The 23,808-nt window shown below is 41.7% G+C and overlaps 1 protein-coding gene across 1 annotated transcript in view; it reads right to left on the reverse strand.

The window, feature by feature from the left end:
• LOC122539561 (polycomb group RING finger protein 3) overlaps positions 1-23,808 on the reverse strand; it is a 167,138-nt gene that overhangs the window by 110,088 nt on the left and 33,242 nt on the right. The window contains exon 2 of the mRNA XM_043674543.1: positions 6,563-6,649. Coding sequence (XP_043530478.1) covers positions 6,563-6,649 — 87 coding nt within the window. The remainder of the gene's footprint in view (positions 1-6,562; positions 6,650-23,808) is intronic.

Genomic DNA, 23,808 nt, shown 5'->3' on the forward strand with positions numbered 1-23,808 from the left:
ACACATGATGACTGATTTTGCTTCCTATTTGCTCAGATCTGATAGAGAAGCAGACACATTTCCTCAACCTAATCAGCACTGTTTTGGTACAAATTATAAAACATATGTATCAAGTTTTAAAATGGAATAAAGTGATCACGTTCTCCAGTTCAGTCTGTACTTACACCTTAAAAATGCAAACCTAATTAGGACAGCTATACATCATCAAAAAAAGAGAACAATCATGGAGTCATTTACAACACATTGCGTCATTCATGTCATCAAGTTCGTGTCAGCTTTCTGAAGAGTAAACCAGTCAGTCCCATTCCCCTGTTCTCATCTCATTGCCCTGCAACACGATTCACTTCAAGTGTCCATCCAAATTCCTTTTGGTCTCTGCTCTGCTCATAAAAGGTGCTTTAAGTAATTTGGATGATTTAGGGACACAAATAACAGTTATACAACCCCTCACTTTACCTCAGAAAATCTCCAAGTACTTTTCAGTAAATTAAGTACTTTTAAAGTAAAAGAAGAATAATGAAAAATAACCAAATAATTGGCTTATTAACTATGTTAATTGAGAGTAAAATATTGACCCCAGGTTACTGGGAGATTAACTTTTTCTTGGTACTATACTGACATCTGAAATTTGTTGTTCATCCGACAGTCTAAAGTGCTTAGCTGCAAAAGGAGAAGTGATTAGTTTACCAAGGCTTTCTTATAAAATTGCCAGGCACAACATTTGTGTCAAAATCCCTGAAATTATGTTCTCATTCAACATTAAAGGAATGATGCAGAATTCATCTTGCAACAACAATGTTTAAATCTGTTACATGAGAAATAGAGTGCAAAGCCACGATAAGAATACATTTTGTATTTCTGAGACACTGTGGAGGGGCAGATCAGCTGAACTTACCTGGAGTGCTAGTTTTGGAAGAAGCTGGCATTTATTCAGCACTTCATATGATCTCAGCACATCTCAACAAAATATTTTTGAAGTGCAATTTCTTATCACTGAGTAAAAAATAAATTTAACAATGGAAACAAAGATAGCCAGTGCTTCAAATATGTGGAAGCTCATAATCAAAAAAGCATCACTGCACAGAAATATTGCTGCACTGCAGTCTTGATGATGTGAGTAGAGTAGCAGTTAAGAACACAAAGAATTGTTACAACAGGAAGATACAGCCAAAACTCCGAGATGCTTTGAGATGATACTTTCAGGAATATATGGGTAAATGAAGAACAAAACCTTGCACTTTGACGGAATACAACATCGCAAATTACTTCACAGGAACATTAAAATACAAAATTTGATACTGAAGTTATATTAAGCCAGATGGTCAAATCTTTCGTCAATTATGTGGGTGGGGAGTGGTGGTGACTGGAAAACAATATGAAGCTAGGGAGAGATGATACATGGAGGAATGTGGAAATGTCTGCAGAGGAGTGATAGATAAAACAATAGCTGGAAGTGGGTGATCTTTGTAAAGGGGTGAATAGGGGGTCAGAAGCTCACCTTGGAGTCAAGTATGATATCAAGTTTGTGAATACTTTGGTTGTTATCAGACACAGGGTTAGTGAGAAAACAGTTTGCATTGATGACTAAAATCCAAGTCCTTCCTTTGCTCTGCCCAATACTTTGCTGGATTTTAATTCGATCCGTAATTAAAGATGGCACAATGTGGAAAATAAATGGCCATAATGAAAGACTGACTGTATTCCTAACTTACTTTCTCAAAAGTAAAGTGACTCTGAATGCTACTTTGGGAAATTCACACCACATTGAAAATTCAGTCTCTTCAAATTCTGCCTTTTCCAATTCTCATTATAATCACTTTTGCACTTCACAGCTTGAACCGAAGGTTTGAACTTGTACCTCATAGAACATAGCAGCGCAGTACAGGCCCCTGATGTTGCACCAACCTGTGGAACCAATCTGAAGCCCATCTAACCTACACTATTCCATTCTCGTCCATATGCCTATCCAATGACCAGCGAAATGTCCTTAAAGTTGGCGAGTCTACGACTGTTGCAGTCAGTGTGTTCCATGCCCCTACTACTCTGAGCAAAGAAACTACCTCTGACATCTGTCCTATATTGATCATCCCTCAATTTAAAGTTATGTCCTCTCATACTAGCCATCGCCATCAGAGGAAGAAAGCTCTTACAGTCCAACCTACCTAACCCTCTGATTATCTTATATGTCTCAATTAAGTCACCTCTCAATCTTCTTCTCTCTAACGAAAACAGCCTCAAGTCCCTCAGCCTTTCCTCACAAGACCTTTCCTCCATACCTGGCAAAATCCTAGTAAATCCCCTCTGAACCCTTTCCAAAGCTTCCACATCCTTCTTATAATGCAGTGACCAGAACTGTGCGCAAAACTCCAAATGAGGCCGCACCAGAGTTGTGTACAGCTGCAGCATGATCTCATGGTTCTGGAACTCAATCTCTCGACCAATAAAAGCTAACCCACTGTATGCCTTCTTAACAACCTTATCAATCTGGGTGGCATCTTTCAAGATTCTGTGTACCTGGACACTGAGTTCGCTCTGCTCATAGAGTCATGGAGATGCACAGCATGGAAATAGACCCTTTGGTCCAACCCGTCCATACCAAGCAGATATCCCAACCCAATCTAGTCCCACCTGCCAGCACCCGGCCCATATCCCTCCAAACCCTTCCTATTCATATATCCATCCAGATATCTTTTAAATGTTGCAATTTGTTCTAGTCTCCATCACTCCCTCTGGCAACTCAGTCCATACACGTACCACCCTCTGAGTGAAAACGTTGTCCCTTAGGTCTCTTTTATATCTTTCCCCTCTCGCCCTAAATCTATGTGCTCTAGTTCTGGACTCCCCACCCCAGGGAAAAGATTTTGTCTTCTTGTATGTGTAGCGCACAAAAACATTGAGAAGCAGGATTGTATAGAAACCGCTAAACTGTGCTTGTAACGCTGGGGATGACATTAAACAGGAAATTAGAGCTGCAAACAATAAACTTACAGCTCTAATTATGGGTGATTTTAATCTGCATATAGATTTGAGCAAAATCAAGTCAGTAAAGATACCGTACAGGAAGAATTTCTGGAGTGTGTACAAGGTGGTTTTCTGGATCAATATGTTGGGGAACCGACCAGAGGACAGGTCATCTTCAACTGGGCATTGTGTAATGAGAAAGGAATAAATCGGCAATCTAGCTGGGTGATGTCCCTTGGGAAAGAGTGACTTTAATATGATAGAATTCTTCATTAAGGTGGAGAGTGATATAGGTTATTCTGAGACAACAGTGATAAACTTAAGTAGAACAAACTATAATGGTACAAGGCATGCTAGCTATGATAAATTGGGGATCATTACTTCAAAGGATGAAGGTGGATAGACAATGGCAAAGATTGCATAGAGTAACTACAACAATTGCCCATTTCTGTCTGGCACAAAAATATAATGGGAAAGGTGGCCCGGTGATGACGATCAAGAGACATTAGGGATAGCATTCGATCCAAAGAATGGGGAGACAAATTGACCAAAATGAGCAGCAGACTTAAAGATTGGGAGCAGTTTAGATTTTAGCCAAGGAAGACAAAAGAAAAGATTAAGAGGGAAAAAAACAGAGTTCCAGGATACACTTATGGTGAAGATTTAAACTGATTATAAAAGCTTTGCAAGTTTGTGAAGAGAAAAAGATTAGTGAAGACAAATATAGATTCCTTACAACTGAAAACAGGGGAAGTTATAACTGGGGAACAAAGAGATGGCAAAACAATGAAATAAATATTTTAGTTCTGTCTTCACAAAGGAAGACACAAATAGCCAGTGCACATAGTCTAGTGAGAGAGAGGAACTGAAGGAAATCAATATTAGTAAAGAAATAGTGTTGGGGAAATTGATGGGATTAGAGACCGATAAATCCCCACGGCCCAACAAACTACATCCCAGTAGAGTTGATATGAGAGAACCGGTGGATGAGATTTACTTGGGCTTTCAGAAGGCTTCAAATAAAATCCCACATAAACAATTAGTATGTTAAACTAATGTGTGTGGGATTGAGGCTACTGTATGACATGGATAGATAACTGCTGGAAATGTGTTGCTGGAAAAGCGCAGCAGGTCAGGCAGCATCCAGGGAACAGGAGAATCGATGTTTCGGGCATAAGCCCTTCTTCAGGAATGAAGGAGGGCTTATGCCCGAAACGTCGATTCTCCTGTTCCCTGGATGCTGCCTGACCTGCTGCGCTTTTCCAGCAACACATTTCCAGCTCTGATCTCCAGCATCTGCAGACCTCACTTTGTCCTCATGGATAGATGACTGGCTGGCAGACAAGAAACCAAGAATAGGAATACAAGGGTCATTTCTGAGTGGTAGCCAATGACCAATGACCTTTTTTTTAAGATTCCCTACGGTGTGGAAAAAGGCCCTTCAGTCCAACAAGTCCATACCAACCCTCTGAAGCGTAACCCACCCAGACCCATTCCCTCATGCACCCCGACTAATGCACCTAACACTATGGGCCATTTAGCATGGCCAATTCACATGACCTGCACATCTTTGGATTGTTTCACAACATACATATACTAATAACTTAGAAGAGAGAACTAAATGTAACATCTACAAGCCTGCAGAGGGTGAGCAGTGAGGAGGACACAGAAATGCTTCAGTGTGATTTGGACAACTTGACTTAGTGGGCAAATGCAGTATGACAGGTGACATATAAAATATGGATAAATGTGAGATTATTCACTTTGAAGCAAAACAGTAAGACAGATTATCTGAAAAGTGATAAGATTGAGAAAAGGGGAGGTGCTACGAGACCTGAGGTCCCTTGTACACCAGTCACTGGAAGTAAGCATGCAGAGGACAAATAGTATGCTGGCTATTTGAGTATAGGAGCAGAAATGTTTTGCTGCAATTGTACACGGCTTTGGTGAGACCACATCTGAAATACTACATGTAGTTTTGGTCTGCTTACCTGAGAAAGGATGTTCTGACTGTGGACGGCGAGCAACAAAGACATACCAGACTGATTCCGAGAATTTCAGGACTGATGAATGACGAGAGACTGGATCAGTTGGGATATATTCTCTGGAGCTTAGAAGAATAAGGGAAGATCTCACAGAAGCTCTAAAATTCAAACAGGGCTAAACAGGAAGATGAAATGCAGGAAGGATGGTCCCAAGGACCAAGGAGACCAGAACCAGGGGTCATGATATGGGGTATGCCATTTAGGGTTCAGGCAAAGAGAAACTTCTTCACCCAGGGAGTGGTGAGGCTGTGGAATTCTCTGCCACAGAAAGCGAAGCATCTAACATCTACAAAGGGAACAAAATAATAGATGCCTTACACGAGTATAGAAAGTGCAGGAGGGAGCTCAAGAAAGCAAATAGGAGAGCAAAGAGTGAGCATGAGAAAATGATGGTGGGCCAGATGAGGAAGAGCCCCAAGATATTCTACAAGTATTGTGATGATACCATAGCTTTAAGAGATCTATTTTGTCATTCTTTTTTTAATGATGAAAGGTTGAGACAAAGGTGTGGAGCGGTCTGCTTCAAACCATAAACAGCTTGTGAGGGCTTAGGTTTACTTTTTAAAATGTTGAGATGGAAATGTGTTGCTGGAAAAGCGCAGCAGGTCAGGCAGCATCTAGGGAACAGGAGAATCGATGTTTCGGGCATAAGCCCTTCTTCAGGAAGGCTTATGCCCGAAACGTCGATTCTCCTGTTCCCAAGATGCTGCCTGACCTGCTGCGCTTTTCCAGCAACACATTTCCATCTCTGATCTCCAGCATCTGCAGACCTCACTTTCTCCTTTTTAAAATGTTGGAACAATAGACGCAGCCTAAATGGGTGCAGTCAAGCTCCCACAGACTTTAGTTTTAGCTTTTCACATCCAGTTTCAAGACCCCAGCTGGGTCTTGAAGTTGAATGCGGAAACTGCTTTTCCTCTCTGTTACAGTTAAAAGCTAAGGTTCTCTTCCTTCTGCTAGAATTGGATGTGAGGCAATCTATTTTATTGATTTTGCCAAGGGTGCGTTTATGGGATGTTACTATACTGAAACAGGTGCTGTTTAGTTGTTAAATAATCTTATTATCTTTTAAGTTTTTCAATAGAGTTGTTATTCCAATTCTTCTTACTTTTGTTTGCATTTTATCTAGAATGTAAAAATAAAGTGTGTGTTGCTTCAAGCCTGTAGTTTTTTATTACAATTGTTAACTGTGAAGTATGGCATGAGCAACTCCAGTCTCTAGAGATTTGCTTAACTACCTCTGGGTTCAAGGAGGAACTTACTCGACTTCTGCCCTAAATTAGCTCATGCTTGTGTTTGTCTCATCCAGGAGAATGCATGACTGCAGAACAGAGTGGTTCAAAGATTTCACTGTAAATCTAGGCTACACAATGTCCACATGCAACAGGTTAAATTGGACAGTTAACATTTTCCATGTTTTCTCAGCTTCGAGACAGGAGGGAATCAGAAGATGCAACAGTTATCAAGTGACATTTAATCACATTAAGTTACTTGATTCAAAACAGAATCTGCAATGACTGAGGATAAGATAAGATGATTGTTGATCAGCAAGGTACCTGTGTTGCTCTGACACGGAGCACTGCAGTGTAGTCATGTGATGACGCCGGTGAAGATCTCAATGTTTGAGCAGTCGCGTGAAGCACCTGAAGAAAAATTAGAGAAGACATTTAGTTTGTATCATTGTACTCCTGTGATAGCATTCATGAAAGATGACCACTTCCTGTACAACTCTCAGACTGTATGCCAAGCAGAGATTCTGTTGGTGTGAACCTCATCAGACAATGAGATAACCCTATATTTCCACTTAGGACAGACACACACAGTAATCCAGCCCAACTATAAAGACAAGCTGATGAACTGGGCAGATGAAATTTAATGCAGTAAAGGACGAAGTGAAGTATTTTGATAGGAAGAATGAGGAGAGGTAACGCAAATATATCAAAATAATTTAAATTGAGTATAAGAACAGAAAACAATAGGGTGCATATGGACAGAAACCTCAAATTGTGACACAGCAAGTTGAAAAGGCTTGGTTTTACAAAGAGGCCTAGGAAAAGCTTCATCACACCAATTAAGCCCAAATTGAGCATTTTGGCCCAAAGTAGACACTAAACTTTAGAGTTTCAAGGGAGCCTCAGAAATTCATAAGGAGGACACTAAAGTTTAAAGGCCTCAGTTATATGGTGAGTTGGACAGAAGTCAAAAGTGTTCTATGAGAGCAGAAGAGGCTGAAAGAAAATTTTAAAGATATTTTTGATATCAGAAAACAGTCAGAGAGTAAATATGAAACTATTCCTAGCAGCAAAAGAATCAGTCACCACAGGCACACATTTAAGGCAACTGACCAAAGAACAGGAGACAGAATGAGAAGTACTTTTGTTGTAATTTTTCTGTGATGTACTATGTAAAAGTAGTATCAACAGTAACTTTCAATGAGGACTTGCATTAATATTTGAAGAGAAAGATTTTCAGGACTGTGGGGAAAAAGTGAAGGAATGGGCCTAATTGGAGAGCTCTTTGATGGAACTAGCAGGGCATGATGGGCTAAATGGCTCATTCTGTGCTGTACAATTCAACAACTTTGACTCAACTGAAAATAAATCACAGCAATCTAACAGCAATAAAGTGCTTTCCTAGAGGGAAAATAGACAGTTCAAGTTGTTTAATTCGCAATATGAATACTCTTGATTATGACAAAGACAGTCAAGAAATGCACTGAATCTGCGCTTTGTGCAACACAAGATCACTCCTGGCCACTCAACATAAAAGGTTGAACTCTCAGTGCATTCACATACATTCAGTGCTGTGACAACCACTTCAGTTGTGTATCGGTGCTAAACTACACTGTGCCACTTCTGAGGGTTGCATTACTGGAACAGTAACATTGAGGAGAAAGTAAGGACTGCAGATGCTGGAGATCAGAGCTGAAAATGTGTTGCTGGAAAAGCGCAGCAGATCAGGCAGCATCCAAGGAGCAGGAGAATCGACGTTCCGGGCATGAGCCCATTTCCAGCAACACATTTTCAGCAGTAACATTGAGGTCAAGATGAATGAATTAGAGACACATGTTTAACTGACACCTGGGGAATTTACATACTGTTAATTAAACAAATCCAGCAAAAAGACACCATAGAACGTAGAACATTACAGCTCAGTACAGGTTCTTCAGCCCTCGATTTTGCGCTGACCGGTGAAACCAATCGGAAGCCCATCTATCCTACACTATTCCATTCTTGTCCGTATGTCTATCCAATGACCATTTAAATAACCTTAAAGTTGGTGAGTCTACTACTGTTGCAGGCAGTGCGTTCTACGCCCCTACTACTCTCTGAGTAAAGAAACTACCTCTGACATCTGTACTATAACTATCACCCCTCAATTTAAACCTATGTCCCCTCATGCAAGCCAGCGCCATCCAAGGAAAAAGGCTCTCAATGTCCACTCTATCTAACCCTCTGATTATCTTATGTGTTTCAATTAGGTCACCTCTCAACCTTCTTCTATCTGACAAAAACAGCCTCAAGTCCCTTAGCCTTCCCTCATAGGATCTTCCTTCCATACCAGGCAACATCCTAGTAAACCCCCTCTGAACCCTTTCCAAAGCTTCCACATCCTTCCCATAATGTGGTGACCAGAACTGTACACAATACTCCAAGTGTGGCCGACACTCAATCCCTCTAGCAATAAAAGCTAACACACCGTATGCCTTCGAAACAACCCTATCAACCTGAGTGGCAACTTTCAGGGATCTATGTACATAGACACCGAGATCTCTCGGTTCATCTACACTACCAAGAATCTTACCAGTAGCCCAGTACTCTGCATTCCTGTTGCTCCTTCCGAATTGAATCACCTCACACTTTTCCACATTAAACTCCATTTGCCACCTCTCTGCAGCTTTTCTGTGTTCCTCTGTAACCTACAACATCCTTCGGGACTGTCTACAACTCCATTGACCTTAGTGTCATCCGCAAATTTACTAACCCATCCTTCTAAACCCTCACCCAGCTCAACAGTAGTGGCCCCAAAACAGATCCTTGCAGTACACCACTAGTAACCGAACTCCAGGATGACTATTTCTCATCAACCGTCACCTTGTCTTCTGTCAGCTAGCCAATTTCTGATTCAAACTGCTAAATTACCCTCAATCCTATGCCTCCATATTTTGTACAGTAGCCTACCATGGGAACCTTATCAAGCGCCTTACTGAAATAAATATATAATAGTGACTGTGAAACGACTAGATTTCTCACTAATATGGTTAAGAGAAGGAAAATTGCCATCATTACGTCTGGGCAATATCTAATTTCAAACCCGAACAAACGTGATTACCTTTTAACTGCCTTCTGAATTAGCCAAGAAAATCACCAATTTGTGGAAAATCATTATGAAAATGTATAAGAATAAATTCAACTGGGCAGAAATGAGGACTGCAGATGCTGGAAATCAGAGTCTAGATTAGAGTGGTGCTCAAAAAGCACAGCAGGTCAGGCAACATCCAAGGAGCAGGAAAATCAATGTTTCGGGCAATAAATTCAGCCAGATTATTCAGCTTTGACCTAAACACTAGGTTGGATGTGACAAAGTCACACCCAAGCCAGGCAACACAGCAATATCCAACTCTAGAATGCTTGATATGGTCAAAATAATTGGTGTGAGGTCAGACAGCATCAGCGGAGCAGGAAAGTCGCTGTTTCGGGTCAGAGCTGGCGAAGCATCCTGACCCGAAACATCAACTTTTCTGCTCCTCCAAAGCTGCCTGACCTGCTATGCTTATCTAGTTGAATAATCAGCTGCTTCTGTTTTCTATGCCTCTATGCCCAATGTGCTAGATTCCCCCCATGACCTCTCTGCCTTCGTCTCTTACTTTATAATCCTGTTTATAACCTCCATCTTTGATTAACTGCCTTACATGGATCAGTGTCGACTGCTACTGCTGGAAAAGCACAGCAGGTTAGGCAGCATCCGAGGAGCAGGAGAATCTATGTTTCGGACATAAGTCCTTTATTTTGCTTCTGGACCAGTGGTGCTGGAAGAGCACAGCAGTCCAACAAGCAGCGAAATCGACATTTCGGGCAAAAGCCCTTCATCAGGAATAAAATGAACTCTTGACTCTGAGCTCCAGCATCTGCAGTCCTCACTTTCTCCTTACATAGATCAGTGTCAAATTTTGATTTATACAGCTTCCGTGAAGTTTCTTAAGCTATTTTAGATTGTTACCAAATAAATCCAGGTGTTCTGGTTTTAGACCAATCCCAGATACAAGCTTCTACTGACCATCAGAGCTTCATAGTCCAAATTCTCATGAACTATTGATTTCACTTTTTAAAATATTTCTGTGTATATTGTAGCATTTCCCATCTTAAAATTACTGCATTTCTTAAAAGTCTAGATAACAGATGCAGGAAGCAGGAAGAAAATTAGAACATTTATGATGCACTTGATTGAAAAACAGAGTCTAGTACTCTGTCTAGTACTGTAATGAAAAGCGAATTTATTTTGACGCGTGTTAATTTTCTCAGAGTCATGCAACATTTGTGCATGGTTAACCATAAAAGTTAATATGGCCCAGTGACAGTGAAGGAATGGATATACATACCTTGGAAGTGGTGAGACTTGGAACCTGGCCCAAAGGTAGAGACACTGCCAGTGGAATACAACCCCTCCAAGAAAAAAAAAACTGTACTTGCAAGTTGGGATGGTGTGTGAACCACAGAAAATTTGTTGATTGTGGTATTCCCATGCATCTGCTACCAGTATCCTTCCAGATTATAGAAGTTGCAGGTTTAGAAGGTATTTTCAAAGGAGCCTGATTTTTGAATGGTAGACACTACTGTCACTGTGCATCAGTCATGAAGGCAGTCAATGGTGAAGGTGGTAGATCAGTTACTTACCAAACATTATGTTTTATCCTGGATGGTGTCAAGGCTCCTGAATGCTGTTGGAGCTGCAGTAATTCAGGCAAGTGGGGTGTACTCCGATTAAGACATTTGTGTCTTGTCGATCATGGATAGGCTTTGGGGAGTCAGGAGGGAAGTTACTTGCAGTAGAATCCTTAGCCTTAGGCCTGGCCTTTTAAAAATTTATTCATGGGACACAGGTATTGTTAACTCTGGCAGCATTTATTTCCTAATTTTATTTCCCCTGGATGCGGTGATGGTCATGATAGGGCTGCTGCCTTAAAATAGAGGAAGCGAAAGGAGCATGGGGACACACCGTGCTTTATGGACCGAGTTCCAAGGTTTCTGATATAGTCCAGTCAGTGTGGCATGCACTTGGAGAAGAACTTACAGGTGGTTCTGCTCCCATGTGTCTTGTTTCACACAGTACTTAAATGGTCTTCCAAGAAAGTCTAGTCAGTGGCACCCCTCAGAATGTTAATAATGGGAATTCAGGGACAGTAATGCCATTGATTTTTAATGGCCGATAGTTAGGTCCTCTCACTGTTGGTCACTGCCTGGCAACTGTGAGATGCAAATGTCATTGTCACTTATCAGCCCAAACTTGAATGTTGTCAATTCTTGTTACATAAAGACTTGGACTGCTTCACTATCATCAACAAACATCCCCAATTCTGATCTTATGATGAAGGGAGGGTCATTGATGAAGCAGCTGAAGATGGAACATAACTGAAAGAATCTCCTACAGAGATCTCCTGGTGCTGAGATGACTAACCTTCAATCATAACCATCTTCTTTTTTGATAAACAGAATCACAGAAAAGAGTAGTAGTCAATTTGGTCCACTGAGTCTGCTCTGCCAATCAGTATCATCATGGTTCATCATCCAACTCAGAACACTGTTCCCACTTTCTCCCTAAACCTTTTGATCCCCATTGCCCCAAGAAATGTCTCTCTTTCTTGAAAACATTTTATGTTTTGGCCTCAATTACTTTCTGTAGCAGAGCACTTTCCATAGGCTCACCACTTTCTGGGTGAAGACGCTTCTCCTTAGCTCAGGTATATACGAGCTAAGCATCGGATTTCCATTGACTCCAATTTTGATATGGCTTTTTGACACTATTATCTGGCAATGCAGTTTTCACGTCAAGTACAGCACTCTCACCTCAGGTGTGGAGTCCACCTCTTTTGATAATATTTGGATTACGGCTATGATAAGGTCAGGAGCCAAGTTTTCCCTGCAGGACCCAAACTGAGGGTCAAGAAGCAGGTTATATCTTTAGACACACCACTTCAATGGCCCCATCAACAACCCGCTCCACTATTTCACTGATGAACAAGAGTAGACCGATGGGGTGGCAATTGGCCAATTTGGGTTTGTTCTAAAATGTTTGCACAGTATTTACCTAACAATTGTAGCTATACTCAAACTGCTTGGTAGGGGTGTGGCAAGATCTGGAGAACACATCTGCAGAACTACAGCTGGATTGTGTTAGTTCCTAACACTTTTGCAACATCCAGCACTCCAACTGTTTGGAGATTGAATTAAATTGGGTGAAGACTGGTATTTGAGATACTGGAAACCTCTGGAGGTGAGGTTTTTTTTCAGCAACACAGCTGAGAGTGGTCAAATTGTACTCTGGGAAGGTGAGTAAAGGCTATAAATACTTACCCCTGGGCCTTCATTTCGGCAGCAAAGCTGAGTGGGAGCAGTCAAATTGCGCTCTGAGAAGATGAGTGAACTGATATATTTGGGCGTGACTAAACCTGAGTTTCCCACCTGCCCTCCTCTGATGAGAAAAAAAAAGATTCTGTGGCATGTTGACATGGTGAGGTTTTTCTTTTTTATCGCGTGCTGCTAAGTAATGTGATTAGTAAAGTTTTCTTTTCATTTATCGATTATTTAATATTATAGTTGGACTAAATATAGGTTTGCTCGCCGAGCTGGAAGGTTCGTTTTCAAACATTTCATCACCATACTAGGTAACATTATCAGTGAGCCTCCAGACGAAGCACTGGTGGTATGGCCCGCTTTCTATTTGTGTGTTTAGGTTTCCTTAGGTTGGTGATGTCATTTCCTGTTCTTTTTCTTCGAGGGTAGTTAATGGCATCCAAGTCATGTGTTTGTTGATAAGAGTTTCGGTTGGGATGCTATGCTTCGAAGACTTCTCATGCGTGTCTCTGTTTGGCTTGTCCTAAGATGGATGTGTTGTCCCAGTCGAAGTGGTGTCCTTCCTCTTCTGTATGTAAGGACACTAGAGAGAGTGGGTCATGTCATTTTGTGGCTAGTTGACGTTAATGTATCCTGGTGGCTAGTTTTCTACCTGTTTGTCCAATGTAGTGTTTGTTACAGTCTTGCAAGGTATTTTGTAAATTACATTAGTTTTGCTTCTTGTCTGTCATAGCGTCTTCCAAGTTCATTAGCTGCTGTTTTAGTGTGTTCGTGGGTTTGTGGGCTACCATGATGCCAAGAGGTCTGAGTAGTCTGGCAGTTATTTCCAACATGTCTTGGATATAGGGGAGAGTGGCTAGGGTTTCTAGACGTGTTTTGTCTGCTTGTTGGGGTTTGTTGCAGGAGGGTTTCATAGAGCAGTATGTAAATAATCCAACTCGGGAAGGGGCCAAACTGAACCTGGTGTTGGGGAATTACTTTGGGAATAGTGATCACAATTCCTTAAGTTTTAGAATATTCATGGACAAAGATGAGAATGGTCCTAAAGGAAGAGTGCAAAATTGGGGGAAGGCCAACTATACCAAAATTCGGCAGGAGCTGGGGAGTGTCGATTGGGAGTAGCTGTTTCAAGGTAAATCAACATTTGATATGTGGGAGGCTTTTAAAGAGAAGTTGTTTAGAATGCTGGATAGAATGTCCCTGTGAAAATGAGGGATAGAAATGGAAAAATAAGGAAACATGAATGACAGGTGAAATTGAGAGACTACCTAACAGGAATTAGGAAGCATTCTGAAGGTCGAGGTGACTGAAAACAGGCGAACCTTTGGAAGAATATTGGGAAAGTAGGACCAACCTGAAAGAAGGAATTGACAGGGCTAAAAGGGGTCATGAGACAACTTTAGCAAAAAGGGTGAAGGAAAATCCCAAAGCCTTTTATTTGTATATAAGGAGCAAGAAGGTAACGAGAGAAAGGGTTGGCCCACTCAAGGACAAAGGAAGTTATGCGTGCAGTCAGAGAAAATGGATGAGATTCTCAATGAGTACTTGGCAAAGATTTTCATAAAACATAGAACATTGCTGGGCAGTACAGGCTCTTTGGCCCTCGATGTTATGCTGACCTGTGAAACCAATCTGAAGCCCATCTAACCTATACTATTCCATTCTGATCCATATGCCTATCCAACGACCATTTAAATGCCTTTAAAGTTGCCGAGTCCACAACTGTTGCAGGCAGGGCATTCCATGCCCTTACTACTTTGAGTAAAGAACCTACCTTTGACATTTGTCCAATATCTATCACTCTTCAATTTAAAGATATGCCCCCTCGTGTCAGCCATCCCCATCCGAGGAAAAATGCTCTCACTATCCACCCTATCTAATCATCTGATCATCTTTACCGAGGAGGGGGACCTGACAGATGTTTAATTGCTCTCGGTCAAGTCGGCATAAGAAGGGAGGAAGTGTTGGGTAATCTAAAAGGCATTAAGGTGGACAAGTCCCCAGGTCCGGATGGGATCTATCCCAGGTTACTGAGAGAAGCGAGAGAAAAAATAGCTGCAGTCTTAACAGATATCTTTGCAGCATCTTTGAAGATGGGTGAGGTCCAAGAGGACTGGAGAATTGCTAATGTTATCCCCTTGTTTAAGAAGGGCAGCAGAGATAATCCAGGTAATTACAGACAGGTGAGCCTGACAACAGTGGTAGGGAAGCTGCATGAGAAGATACTGAGGGATTGGATCAATTTCCATTTGGAAGAAAATTTTTTTTTAGTGATAGGCAACATGGTTTTGTGCAGGGAAGATCATGTCTTACCAACTAAATTGAATTCTTTGAGGAAATAACAAAGTTGATTGATGAGGAAAGGGCTGAAGGTGTCACAGACATGAACTGTTCCAACATTGGAGATAATTGCAGTTAATGGAAGGAATCATGGAGGTGGAATTTGCAAAGTCAACCTTTTTCTGGTGCTCGGTGGTCCATCCAGTTTAATTCTTGAGACATTTTTGCAGTTTAATATTTGCTAGGTCATTTCAGAGGACAGTTAAAATCAATCATATTGCAATAGATCTGGAATCATGTGGACCAAGCAGCTAAGGACTGCAGATTTTTTTTATTATTAGTGATCCAGACGGAGTTTTATGATAATTGCCAATGGTTTCATGGTAATCAGTAGACTGTAATTCCAAACATTCAAATTCAAATTTCACCATCTGCCATCAGATCATTAATTTGGTCTCTGGATTATAAATCCAGTGACAATAAAGAAGGAAGCATATGTAAGGTAGACAGGATAGATAGAGTGAAGAGTATAAAGGCAGTAGGAGTATACTTAAGAGGGAAATCAGGAGGGCAAAAAGGGGACATGAAATAGCTTTGGCAAATAGAATTAAGGAGAATCCAAAGGGTTTTTACAAATATGTTAAGGACAAAATGGTAACTAGGGAGAAAACAGGGCCCCTCATAGATCAGCAAGTTGCAGAAAATTGGGGAGATACTAAACGAGTATTTTGCATCAGTATTTACTGTGGAAAAGGAAATGTAAGATATAGACTGTAGGGAAATAGATGGTGACATCTTGCAAAATGTACAAATTACAGAGGAGCAAGTGCTGGATGTCTGGAAACGCATAATGGTGGATAAATCCCCAGGACCTGATCAGGTGTACCCTAGAACTCTGTGGGAAGCTAGAGCAGTGATTGATGGGCTACTTGCGGAGATATTTGTATCATTGATAGTCACAGGTGAGGTGCCGGAAGACTGGAGGTTGGCTAACGTGGTGCCACTGTTTAAGAAGGGTGGTAAGGACAAGCCAGGGAACTATAGACCAGTGAACCTGACGTCGGTGGTGGGCAAGTTGTTGGAGGGAATCCTGAGGGACAGGATGTACATGTATTTGGAAAGGCAAGGACTGATTAGGGATTGTCAACATGGCTTTGTGTGTGGGAAATCATGTCTCACAAACTTGATTGAGTTTTTTGAAGAAGTAACGAAGAGGATTGATGAGGGCAGAGCGGTAAATGTGATCTATATGGACTTCACTAAGGCGTTCGACAAGGTTCCCCACGGGAGACTGGTTAATAAGGTTAGATCTCACAGAATACAGGGAGAACTAGCCATTTGGATACAGAACTGTCTCAAAGGTAGAAGACAAAGGGTGGTGGTGAAGGGTTGTCTTTCAGACTGGAGGCCTGTGACCAGTGGAGTGCCACAAAGATCGGTGCTGGGTCCTCTAATTTTTGTCATTTACATAAATGATTTGGATGCGAGCATAAGAGGTACAGTTAGTAAGTTTGCCGATGACACCAAAATTGAAGGTGTAGTGGACAGCGAAGAGGGTTGACTCAGATTCCAACAGGATCTTGACCAGATGGGCCAATGGGCTGAGAAGTGGCAGATGGAGTTTAATTCAGATAAATGCGAAGTGTTGCATTTTGGGAAAGCAAATCTTAGCAGGACAGATACACTTAATGGTAAGGTCTTAGGCAGTGTTGCTGAACAAAGAGACCTTGGAGTGCAGGTTCATTGCTCCTCGAAAGTAGAGTCGCAGATAGATAGGATAGTGAAGGCGGCGTTTGGTATGCTTTCCTTTATTGGTCAGAGTATTGAGTACAGGAGTTGGGATATCATGTGGCGGCTGTACAGGACATTGGTTAGGCCACTTTTGGAATATTGCGTGCAATTCTGGTCTCCTTCCTATCGGAAAGATATTGTGAAACTTGAAAGGGTTCAGAAAAGATTTACAAGGATGTTACCAGGGCTGGAGGATTTCAGCTATAGGGAGAGGCTGAACAGGCTGGGGCTGTTTTCCCTGGAGGCTGAGGGGTGACCTTATAGAGGTTTACAAAATTATGAGGGGCACAGATAGGGTAAATAGACCAACTCTTTTCCCTGGGGTCAGGGAGTCTAGAACTAGTGGGCATAGGTTTAGGGTGAGAGGGGAAAAAGAGACCTAAGGGGCAACTTTTTCACACAGAGGGTGGTACGTGTATGGAATGAGCTGCCAGAGGAAGTGGTGGAGGCTGGTACAATTGCAACATTTAAGAGGCATTTGGATGGGTACATGAATAGGAAGGGTGGTAAAGACCACTTTTATTTTCCTTTGTTTTGGTTATAGATCAAAATGAGAAAAGGACTGCTTGAAACCAAGGACTGCGTAATAAGTTGCTGCACTATTAAAAACAAGTCATTCAAACTCATTGCGTTTACAGTATTGCTTTGTTCAAGCAGTCGGGGAAGTTCTAAGATACTGCAGCACTGTGAACATGTGCCAAGCAAGCTTCACCCACAGACAGACTACTCATTGCTTTTTGCAGTCAAGTTCATTTTGGATGCCAAGAGTCACCAGCAAGAAAAAGCCTCTGACTGGATCCAAGATAGGTGAACAGAGCATGTGAACACCATAGAGGGAGAGCCTCAAGACTCAGCCTTTTCTTTTGCACGAACGTACTGGGCTCCTCCATCATGGAGGACAAAGATATTTGTGCAGCTTCCTCCTCCTCGAGTTAGTTGATGAATTATCCACTGTCATTCACGACTGGATGTGGCAGGACTGCAGAACCTAGATCTGATCCATTGGCTGTGGGATTGTTTAGCTTTGTCTATTGCTTGCAGCTTCTGCTGTTTGCCATTCAAGTGGTCCAGTGTTGTAGCTTCACCAGGTTGACACCTCGATTTTACAAATGCCTTGTGCTTTTCATTGAAGCTTGGCAGGGTAGGTGTTTCAAAGATGTTTCCCTTGTAGAGGAATTTAGAATTAGGGAATTAGTGAATGTATTCATCTCTACCAGAAAATCAAGAGTGATGGGACTTACACAGGAAAGTAAAGTCACAATCACATTTGCAATGGTCAGTCTGTAATATTATTTGGTGGAGCAGGCTCAGTGGGACCTGGCAGGCCCCTTTCTGCTTCTACTTCTTCACAATTTACAAAGTCAGTGTCCTTTCCCCCAGACTTTTGAAATGTTTGATTTTCAAAAGGTTGATACAATTTCCTCAAATTATGGATATGACATAGTGCCATTCTCACTGGTCTAGCAAACCATGGGCTCAGTTTGATGCTCTGGGGAGATGGATTCAAATCCCACCACATCAGCTGGCAGAGCTCATGTTTAAGCCATCTTGAATTGAAAGCTAAGCTCCGTAATAGTAACCACAAAATCACTACTGACTGTCGTAAAAACCACATCTGGTTCACTACTGTCATTTAGGGAGAGAAATCTGCTGTCCTTTCCTGGGCTGATCCACATGTGACTCTTAACCTGCCTTCTGAAATAGCTGGGCAAGCCACTCTGATCAAGGCCAATTAGGAATGGGCAACAAACACTGACCTTGCCAATGATGCCCGTTTCCATGAAAGAATAAATTAAAGCTATCATGAATTCTGCTCTCTTCAAATGATTCTGGGCGGAATTCCATATCCAAGCAAAACTAACATGTGGAACACTTGCTCATTTAAGAACCAAGATGTCCAGGCTACACAGAAACAACTGAATGATGTGGACAACTTTCCTATTGCAAGGACCAACAACTCGGCCAATTCAGTACGCATCCTTGGAGGAAAGTCTTCACAGTGTCAAACTTTTAATTTCCCAAAGCATGTCCACCATCAACAAAGCACAAATCAGGAATGTAATAGAATATTCTCTACATGCCTGGTTGAGAACAACTCCAACAACTTTCAAGAAGCTCAACATCATCCAGGTCAAAGTATCTTACTTAATCAGGAACCCATGACCAACGTAAACATTTACTCCTTCCGCTAATAGCACAGAAAAGCAGCAGTGTCCACCACAAACAAGGTCCAGCAGAAACCGAGCAAGCCTCTTTCAATGGTACAAACCCATGACCTCTCCCACCCAGAATGATAAGAGTACTAAGTCCATGGGAACGACATCACCTGAAAGCTCTGAGTCATACATCACCCTGACTTGAAAGCACATCATTCCATCACTGTAGCTGGGTAGAATTCTGGAACTCCCATCCTAACAGCACTTTGGCACACATACACCTGAAGAACTGTTTCAAGCAGAAAGCACTCTGCCAATTTTTAAAGAGCAATTAAGGGTGATCAGCAAATTATGGCCTTGCCATGAACACCCCCCGTTCATTGCAAAAAAACAACTATTAACGTCACTAGCTCCTGTACTACCTCATTATCTGCACAACAGCCCCAGAATTCCTATGGAGAGACTGACACAAACCAGGAACCAAGAATACAGAATTCTCTCATTTTGCAACAATCCTTCACTGCCTTCATTGGCAACTGCTGGTCAGTGTGTCAAAGGTATACCACATGATTATGGGAAAGTTTTGAATCAAATTAAATGCAGAAAAACCCTTCCTGATGAAGGGGTTTTGCCCGAAACGTCAATTCTCCTGTTCATTGAATGCTGCCTGACATGCTCTGCTTTTCCAGCACCACACTCTCAATTGCAGAAAAGCATTGCCTAGTCAAGGAAAATTACTGGTTTAACAGCAGAGGATAGGAGTTGGCTACCAAGTTCTAATACATATGACTGTGACTACAAATCCAAAAGGTCAAGTGTCAAAATGAACAAGCTAAGAAAGACAGAGACTCTCAGAAAATAGTAAGCAGTGTCAGTGAAGGCCTAAAGCATCACAAGCAGCATCAATGCAGCTCTGGAATATTAGCCAACAGCACTGGAATGTTCAGAAGCACTCGCCATTTTGTACTAGAGAACTGGCAAGCATGCCACACGGGTTTGGAGCACAGGCAAAAATCGGCCACACCACCGTACTGGAGAATCAGCCATATTGCACTGGAGATTGAGCAAGCATCAGCCACATCTAACTGGAGTACTAGCAAGTATCATTAACATGGTACTCGTCCATGAAGTAGCACTGTTCATTGCACTGAAATGATAGCAAGCACCATTCACACTGCCATGGAATAATTAATTAATAGAACGGAGGAGCATTCGCAATCATGCTTAATTAACACAACACTGTAGCATGGAGAAGTACTATATCAATAGAAAATTGCAGCACAAAGAAAATGTTGCAAATCAGAAGGTATTTTAATTTTCATTTCATATTTTGACATTGAAAAATAAGTTATTAAAAGAGGCTTTGATTTGATCTCGTGCTCAGAGGATTGCAAACTGCCTTGATTTTCTCAACATTTTCACTCGTTGCATCAAATTACAAGATCCAAAACAAGTAACAGTAAAGTATCCCAAAGTTCTGAAGTAACAACAAGCAAATTATATGGAAGTAAAGAAAAAACGCAGAGCAACAAAAGTTACCGATTGTAAACTCGTTCAACCGTCATTAAATGGAACATTTACCAAAAGATTCAAGAAATAATTTTCTTGCATATTTTAAACCTATTAAACCAATATTTTAACATTGAAGAAATCTAAAATGGGCAAAATATCAAATATTTACCACAATACCCTCTCCATTCAACAAACCTCAACCTCACCACATCCCCAACAGCCATAGAGTCATTAAGCATGGAAACAGACCCTTTGTCAATGCCAACCATAACCCAAACTAAACTGGTCCCATCTGCCCGTGCTTGGCGCTTATCCCTCCAAACATTTCTTATCTAAATGACTTTTAAATGATGTAACTGGACCCGCATCCAACACTTCCTCTGGAAGTTCATTCCACGCTTGAACTGCTCTCTACGTAAAAAGAAATTGGCCCTCATATCTTTTTTTTTTAAATCTTCCTCCTCTCACCTTAAAAATATGCCTGCTCGTCTTGAAATCTCCACACTAGGGAAAAGACACTTGCCATTCACCTCATCTATACTCATGATTTTAAAAATCTCAAAATCACCCCTCAACCTCTGATGCTCCAGTGAAAAAAGTCCCAGCCTGATTCCCCATAAGTCAAATTCTCCATTCCCAGCAACAGCCTGGTAAATAGTTTCTGAACCCTCGAGATTAATAATATAATTCCAATGACAGGGAGGCCAGAACTGGACACGGTACTCCAGAAGAGGCCTCACTGATGTCCTGTACAATCTCAACAGATTGTCCCAACTCCTATACTCAAAGGTCTGTGTAATGAAAGCAAGTGACCAAAAACTACACCTCCAACCTTTCTGAACTCTGACAATAGAACTGTCAACTCTTCACACAGATGGAATGCAAAGTTTTGTTCCAGGATTTTCTGCTGTAATAACAGATGCTCTACAATGGATGACCTTCCAGCTTACAGAAAGTGTGAAGTGAATCTCCCAGGGGTACACAGAAAGAGAATAATACACTGCATCCCTATTATGTATCTTTCAGCAGCTGCAGACAGCAGCATTTCATTACAATATAACTGTCATTTTTTTAATTTAGCAATCATTTAATTAAATGAACCATCTTAGTTAAAAACTATCAGATGTTTTGCATGAAAGATGCCATTTTAGTTTTAAAGTCAGAGGTCTACAGCACAGAAAAAGATCCTTTGGCCCATCGAGTCTGCACTGGTCATAAACAACCACCTAACTATTCTAATGCCATTTTCCAGCACTTGGTCCATAGCCTCATTTGCCTTGGCATTGCAAGTGCACATCTAAATACTTTGTCAACGTAACCGTACCACCCTTATAGGCAGTAAGTTCCAGATTCTCACTATCCTCTGGGTGAAAAAGAAATGTCCTCACATCTACCCTAAATCTTCTACCCCTTACCTTAAATCTATGTCCATAGTCATTTCTTCCTGTCAACTCTGTCGAATGTCCCTCACAATTTTATACATCTCAATCATGTCTCCTCTCAGTCTACTTTGCTCTCAGGAAAAAAGCCCCATTTTGTTCAATTTCTCTTCATAACAAACTGTCCTGCTTGAATTCAGTTCCATAAGACCATAACATACACGAACAGAATTAGGCCTTTCAGTCTATCGAGTCAGCTCGACCATTCGATCAAGGCTGATTTGTTTCTCAATCCTATTATCCTGTCTTCTCCCTGATCCCTTGATGCTCTTACTAATCAAGAACTTATCTATTTGTTTTAAATACACTCAATGACTTGGTCTCCACAGCCCACTGTAGCAATGAATTCCACAGGTTCGCCACCCTCTGGCTGAAGAAATTCCTCCTCTTCTCAGTTCCAAAGGGTCATCCCTTCACTCTGAGACTGTACCTTCAGATCCTAGTGTCTCCTGCTAACAGAAACATCTCCTCCATGTCCACTCTATCCAGACCTCCCAGTATTCTCTAAGTTTTAATCAAATACCCCCCTCATCCTTCTAATTTGCCAACAAGTACAGACCCAAAGTCCTCAACTGCTCATATGACAAACTCTTCTTCCTCGGGGATCATTTTTGTAAACCTCTTCTGGACCCCTTCCTTCCTTAGATACGGGGCCCAAACTGCTCACAATATTCCGATATGGTCTGACTGAAGCCAGTCCAGTGTCAACAGTATATCCATACTCTTGTATTCTTGTCCTCTTGAAATGAATGCCAACATTGCATCTGCCTTCCTAACTCCCAACTGAACCTGCATGTTAACCTTAAGAGAACGCTGAACTAGGACTCCCAAGTCCCTATGTGCTTCAGGTTTCTGCGGTTTTTCCCCATTCAGAAAAGAATCTAAGCCTTTATTCTTCTCGCCAAAGTGCATAACCTCACATTTTCCCACATTGTATTCCAACTGCCACTTCTCGGCCCACTGTCCAAGCCTGTCCAAGTCCTTCTGCAGCCTCTCTGATTCCTCAACACTCTGTTCTGTTTTAAAAAATTCTCAAGGTCAGGTTCGTAGGAGAGTAGTCTGACACAGAACAAACGACCAAGAGGCGAGTCTGCTAGAATATGAGCGTTTTATTCCCCGCAGCGTCGCCACAACCAGGTCTCATACTTACAACGGGTCTGGCTTATACTCACTCTACATGTTACCGGAACTGGGAGCCGTCAGTTCTCGTAGAGCGGTTGCCAACAACCCACGCTCGGCGGTTAAACGTAACCCCGGAGCAGACTCACCGAACTGGAGACTTTTCCAGCTGATATACTCTTTTCCAGATATAAACATTCATGTGAACAGCAGAGCAAGGCTAAAAAACACATTCCATTCTGGTTACATACAGATAAGAAGATTCACACGGGGAGGTGTGTAATAAGATTCACACGGGACTAAGCAACACCTCCATTCCGGTTAGATTCACACATGTATTGGGACATAATTTTTAACCGTTTCACCACATTCCACTGCTTGGCACAATACATGTGTTACATTATGCTTAATTCAGTTCAATTCGTTTCAGTTAATTTCAGTTCAGTCAATTCAGTGTAGTTCAATTCAGCTCAGTTCAGGTCTGTTCAGTTCAATTCAATTGTGTTCAATTCAGTTCCGTCCATTGCAATTCAATTTAGCTCAGTTCCATTTTGTTCCATTCAATTTGATTCACTTCAGTTCAATTCAGTTCAGTTCCACTCAGTTCAGTTCAGTTCAATCCCATTCAATTCTGTTAACTCCGCTTCAGCTTTTTGGACATGCCCACATCCTCCGCTGTACCCCAGGCAAGGGGTTCTTCAGCAGGACTGGGATCCTCTCAAGGGTGGACAGCAGCGACCCTGGGGCCCCTCCGGTCGCCCCCCACCATTTCTCAAACAAACTGCCACGTCATGCCATCCCGGGACGGTCGGGACCTCCACAGTTTGTTCTTCTGGTTTCTTAGTCTTTCTCCAAAACATTGTTCTGTATCAAAATCTCTCCTCAATTGCGATTGACCCTGCTCGCAGCGCCAAAAGTTTTAAAAAATTCTCAA

This window comes from Chiloscyllium plagiosum, chromosome 32 (assembly GCF_004010195.1).
Source record: "Chiloscyllium plagiosum isolate BGI_BamShark_2017 chromosome 32, ASM401019v2, whole genome shotgun sequence".
In the NCBI taxonomy this organism is placed as follows: Eukaryota; Metazoa; Chordata; class Chondrichthyes; order Orectolobiformes; family Hemiscylliidae; genus Chiloscyllium; species Chiloscyllium plagiosum.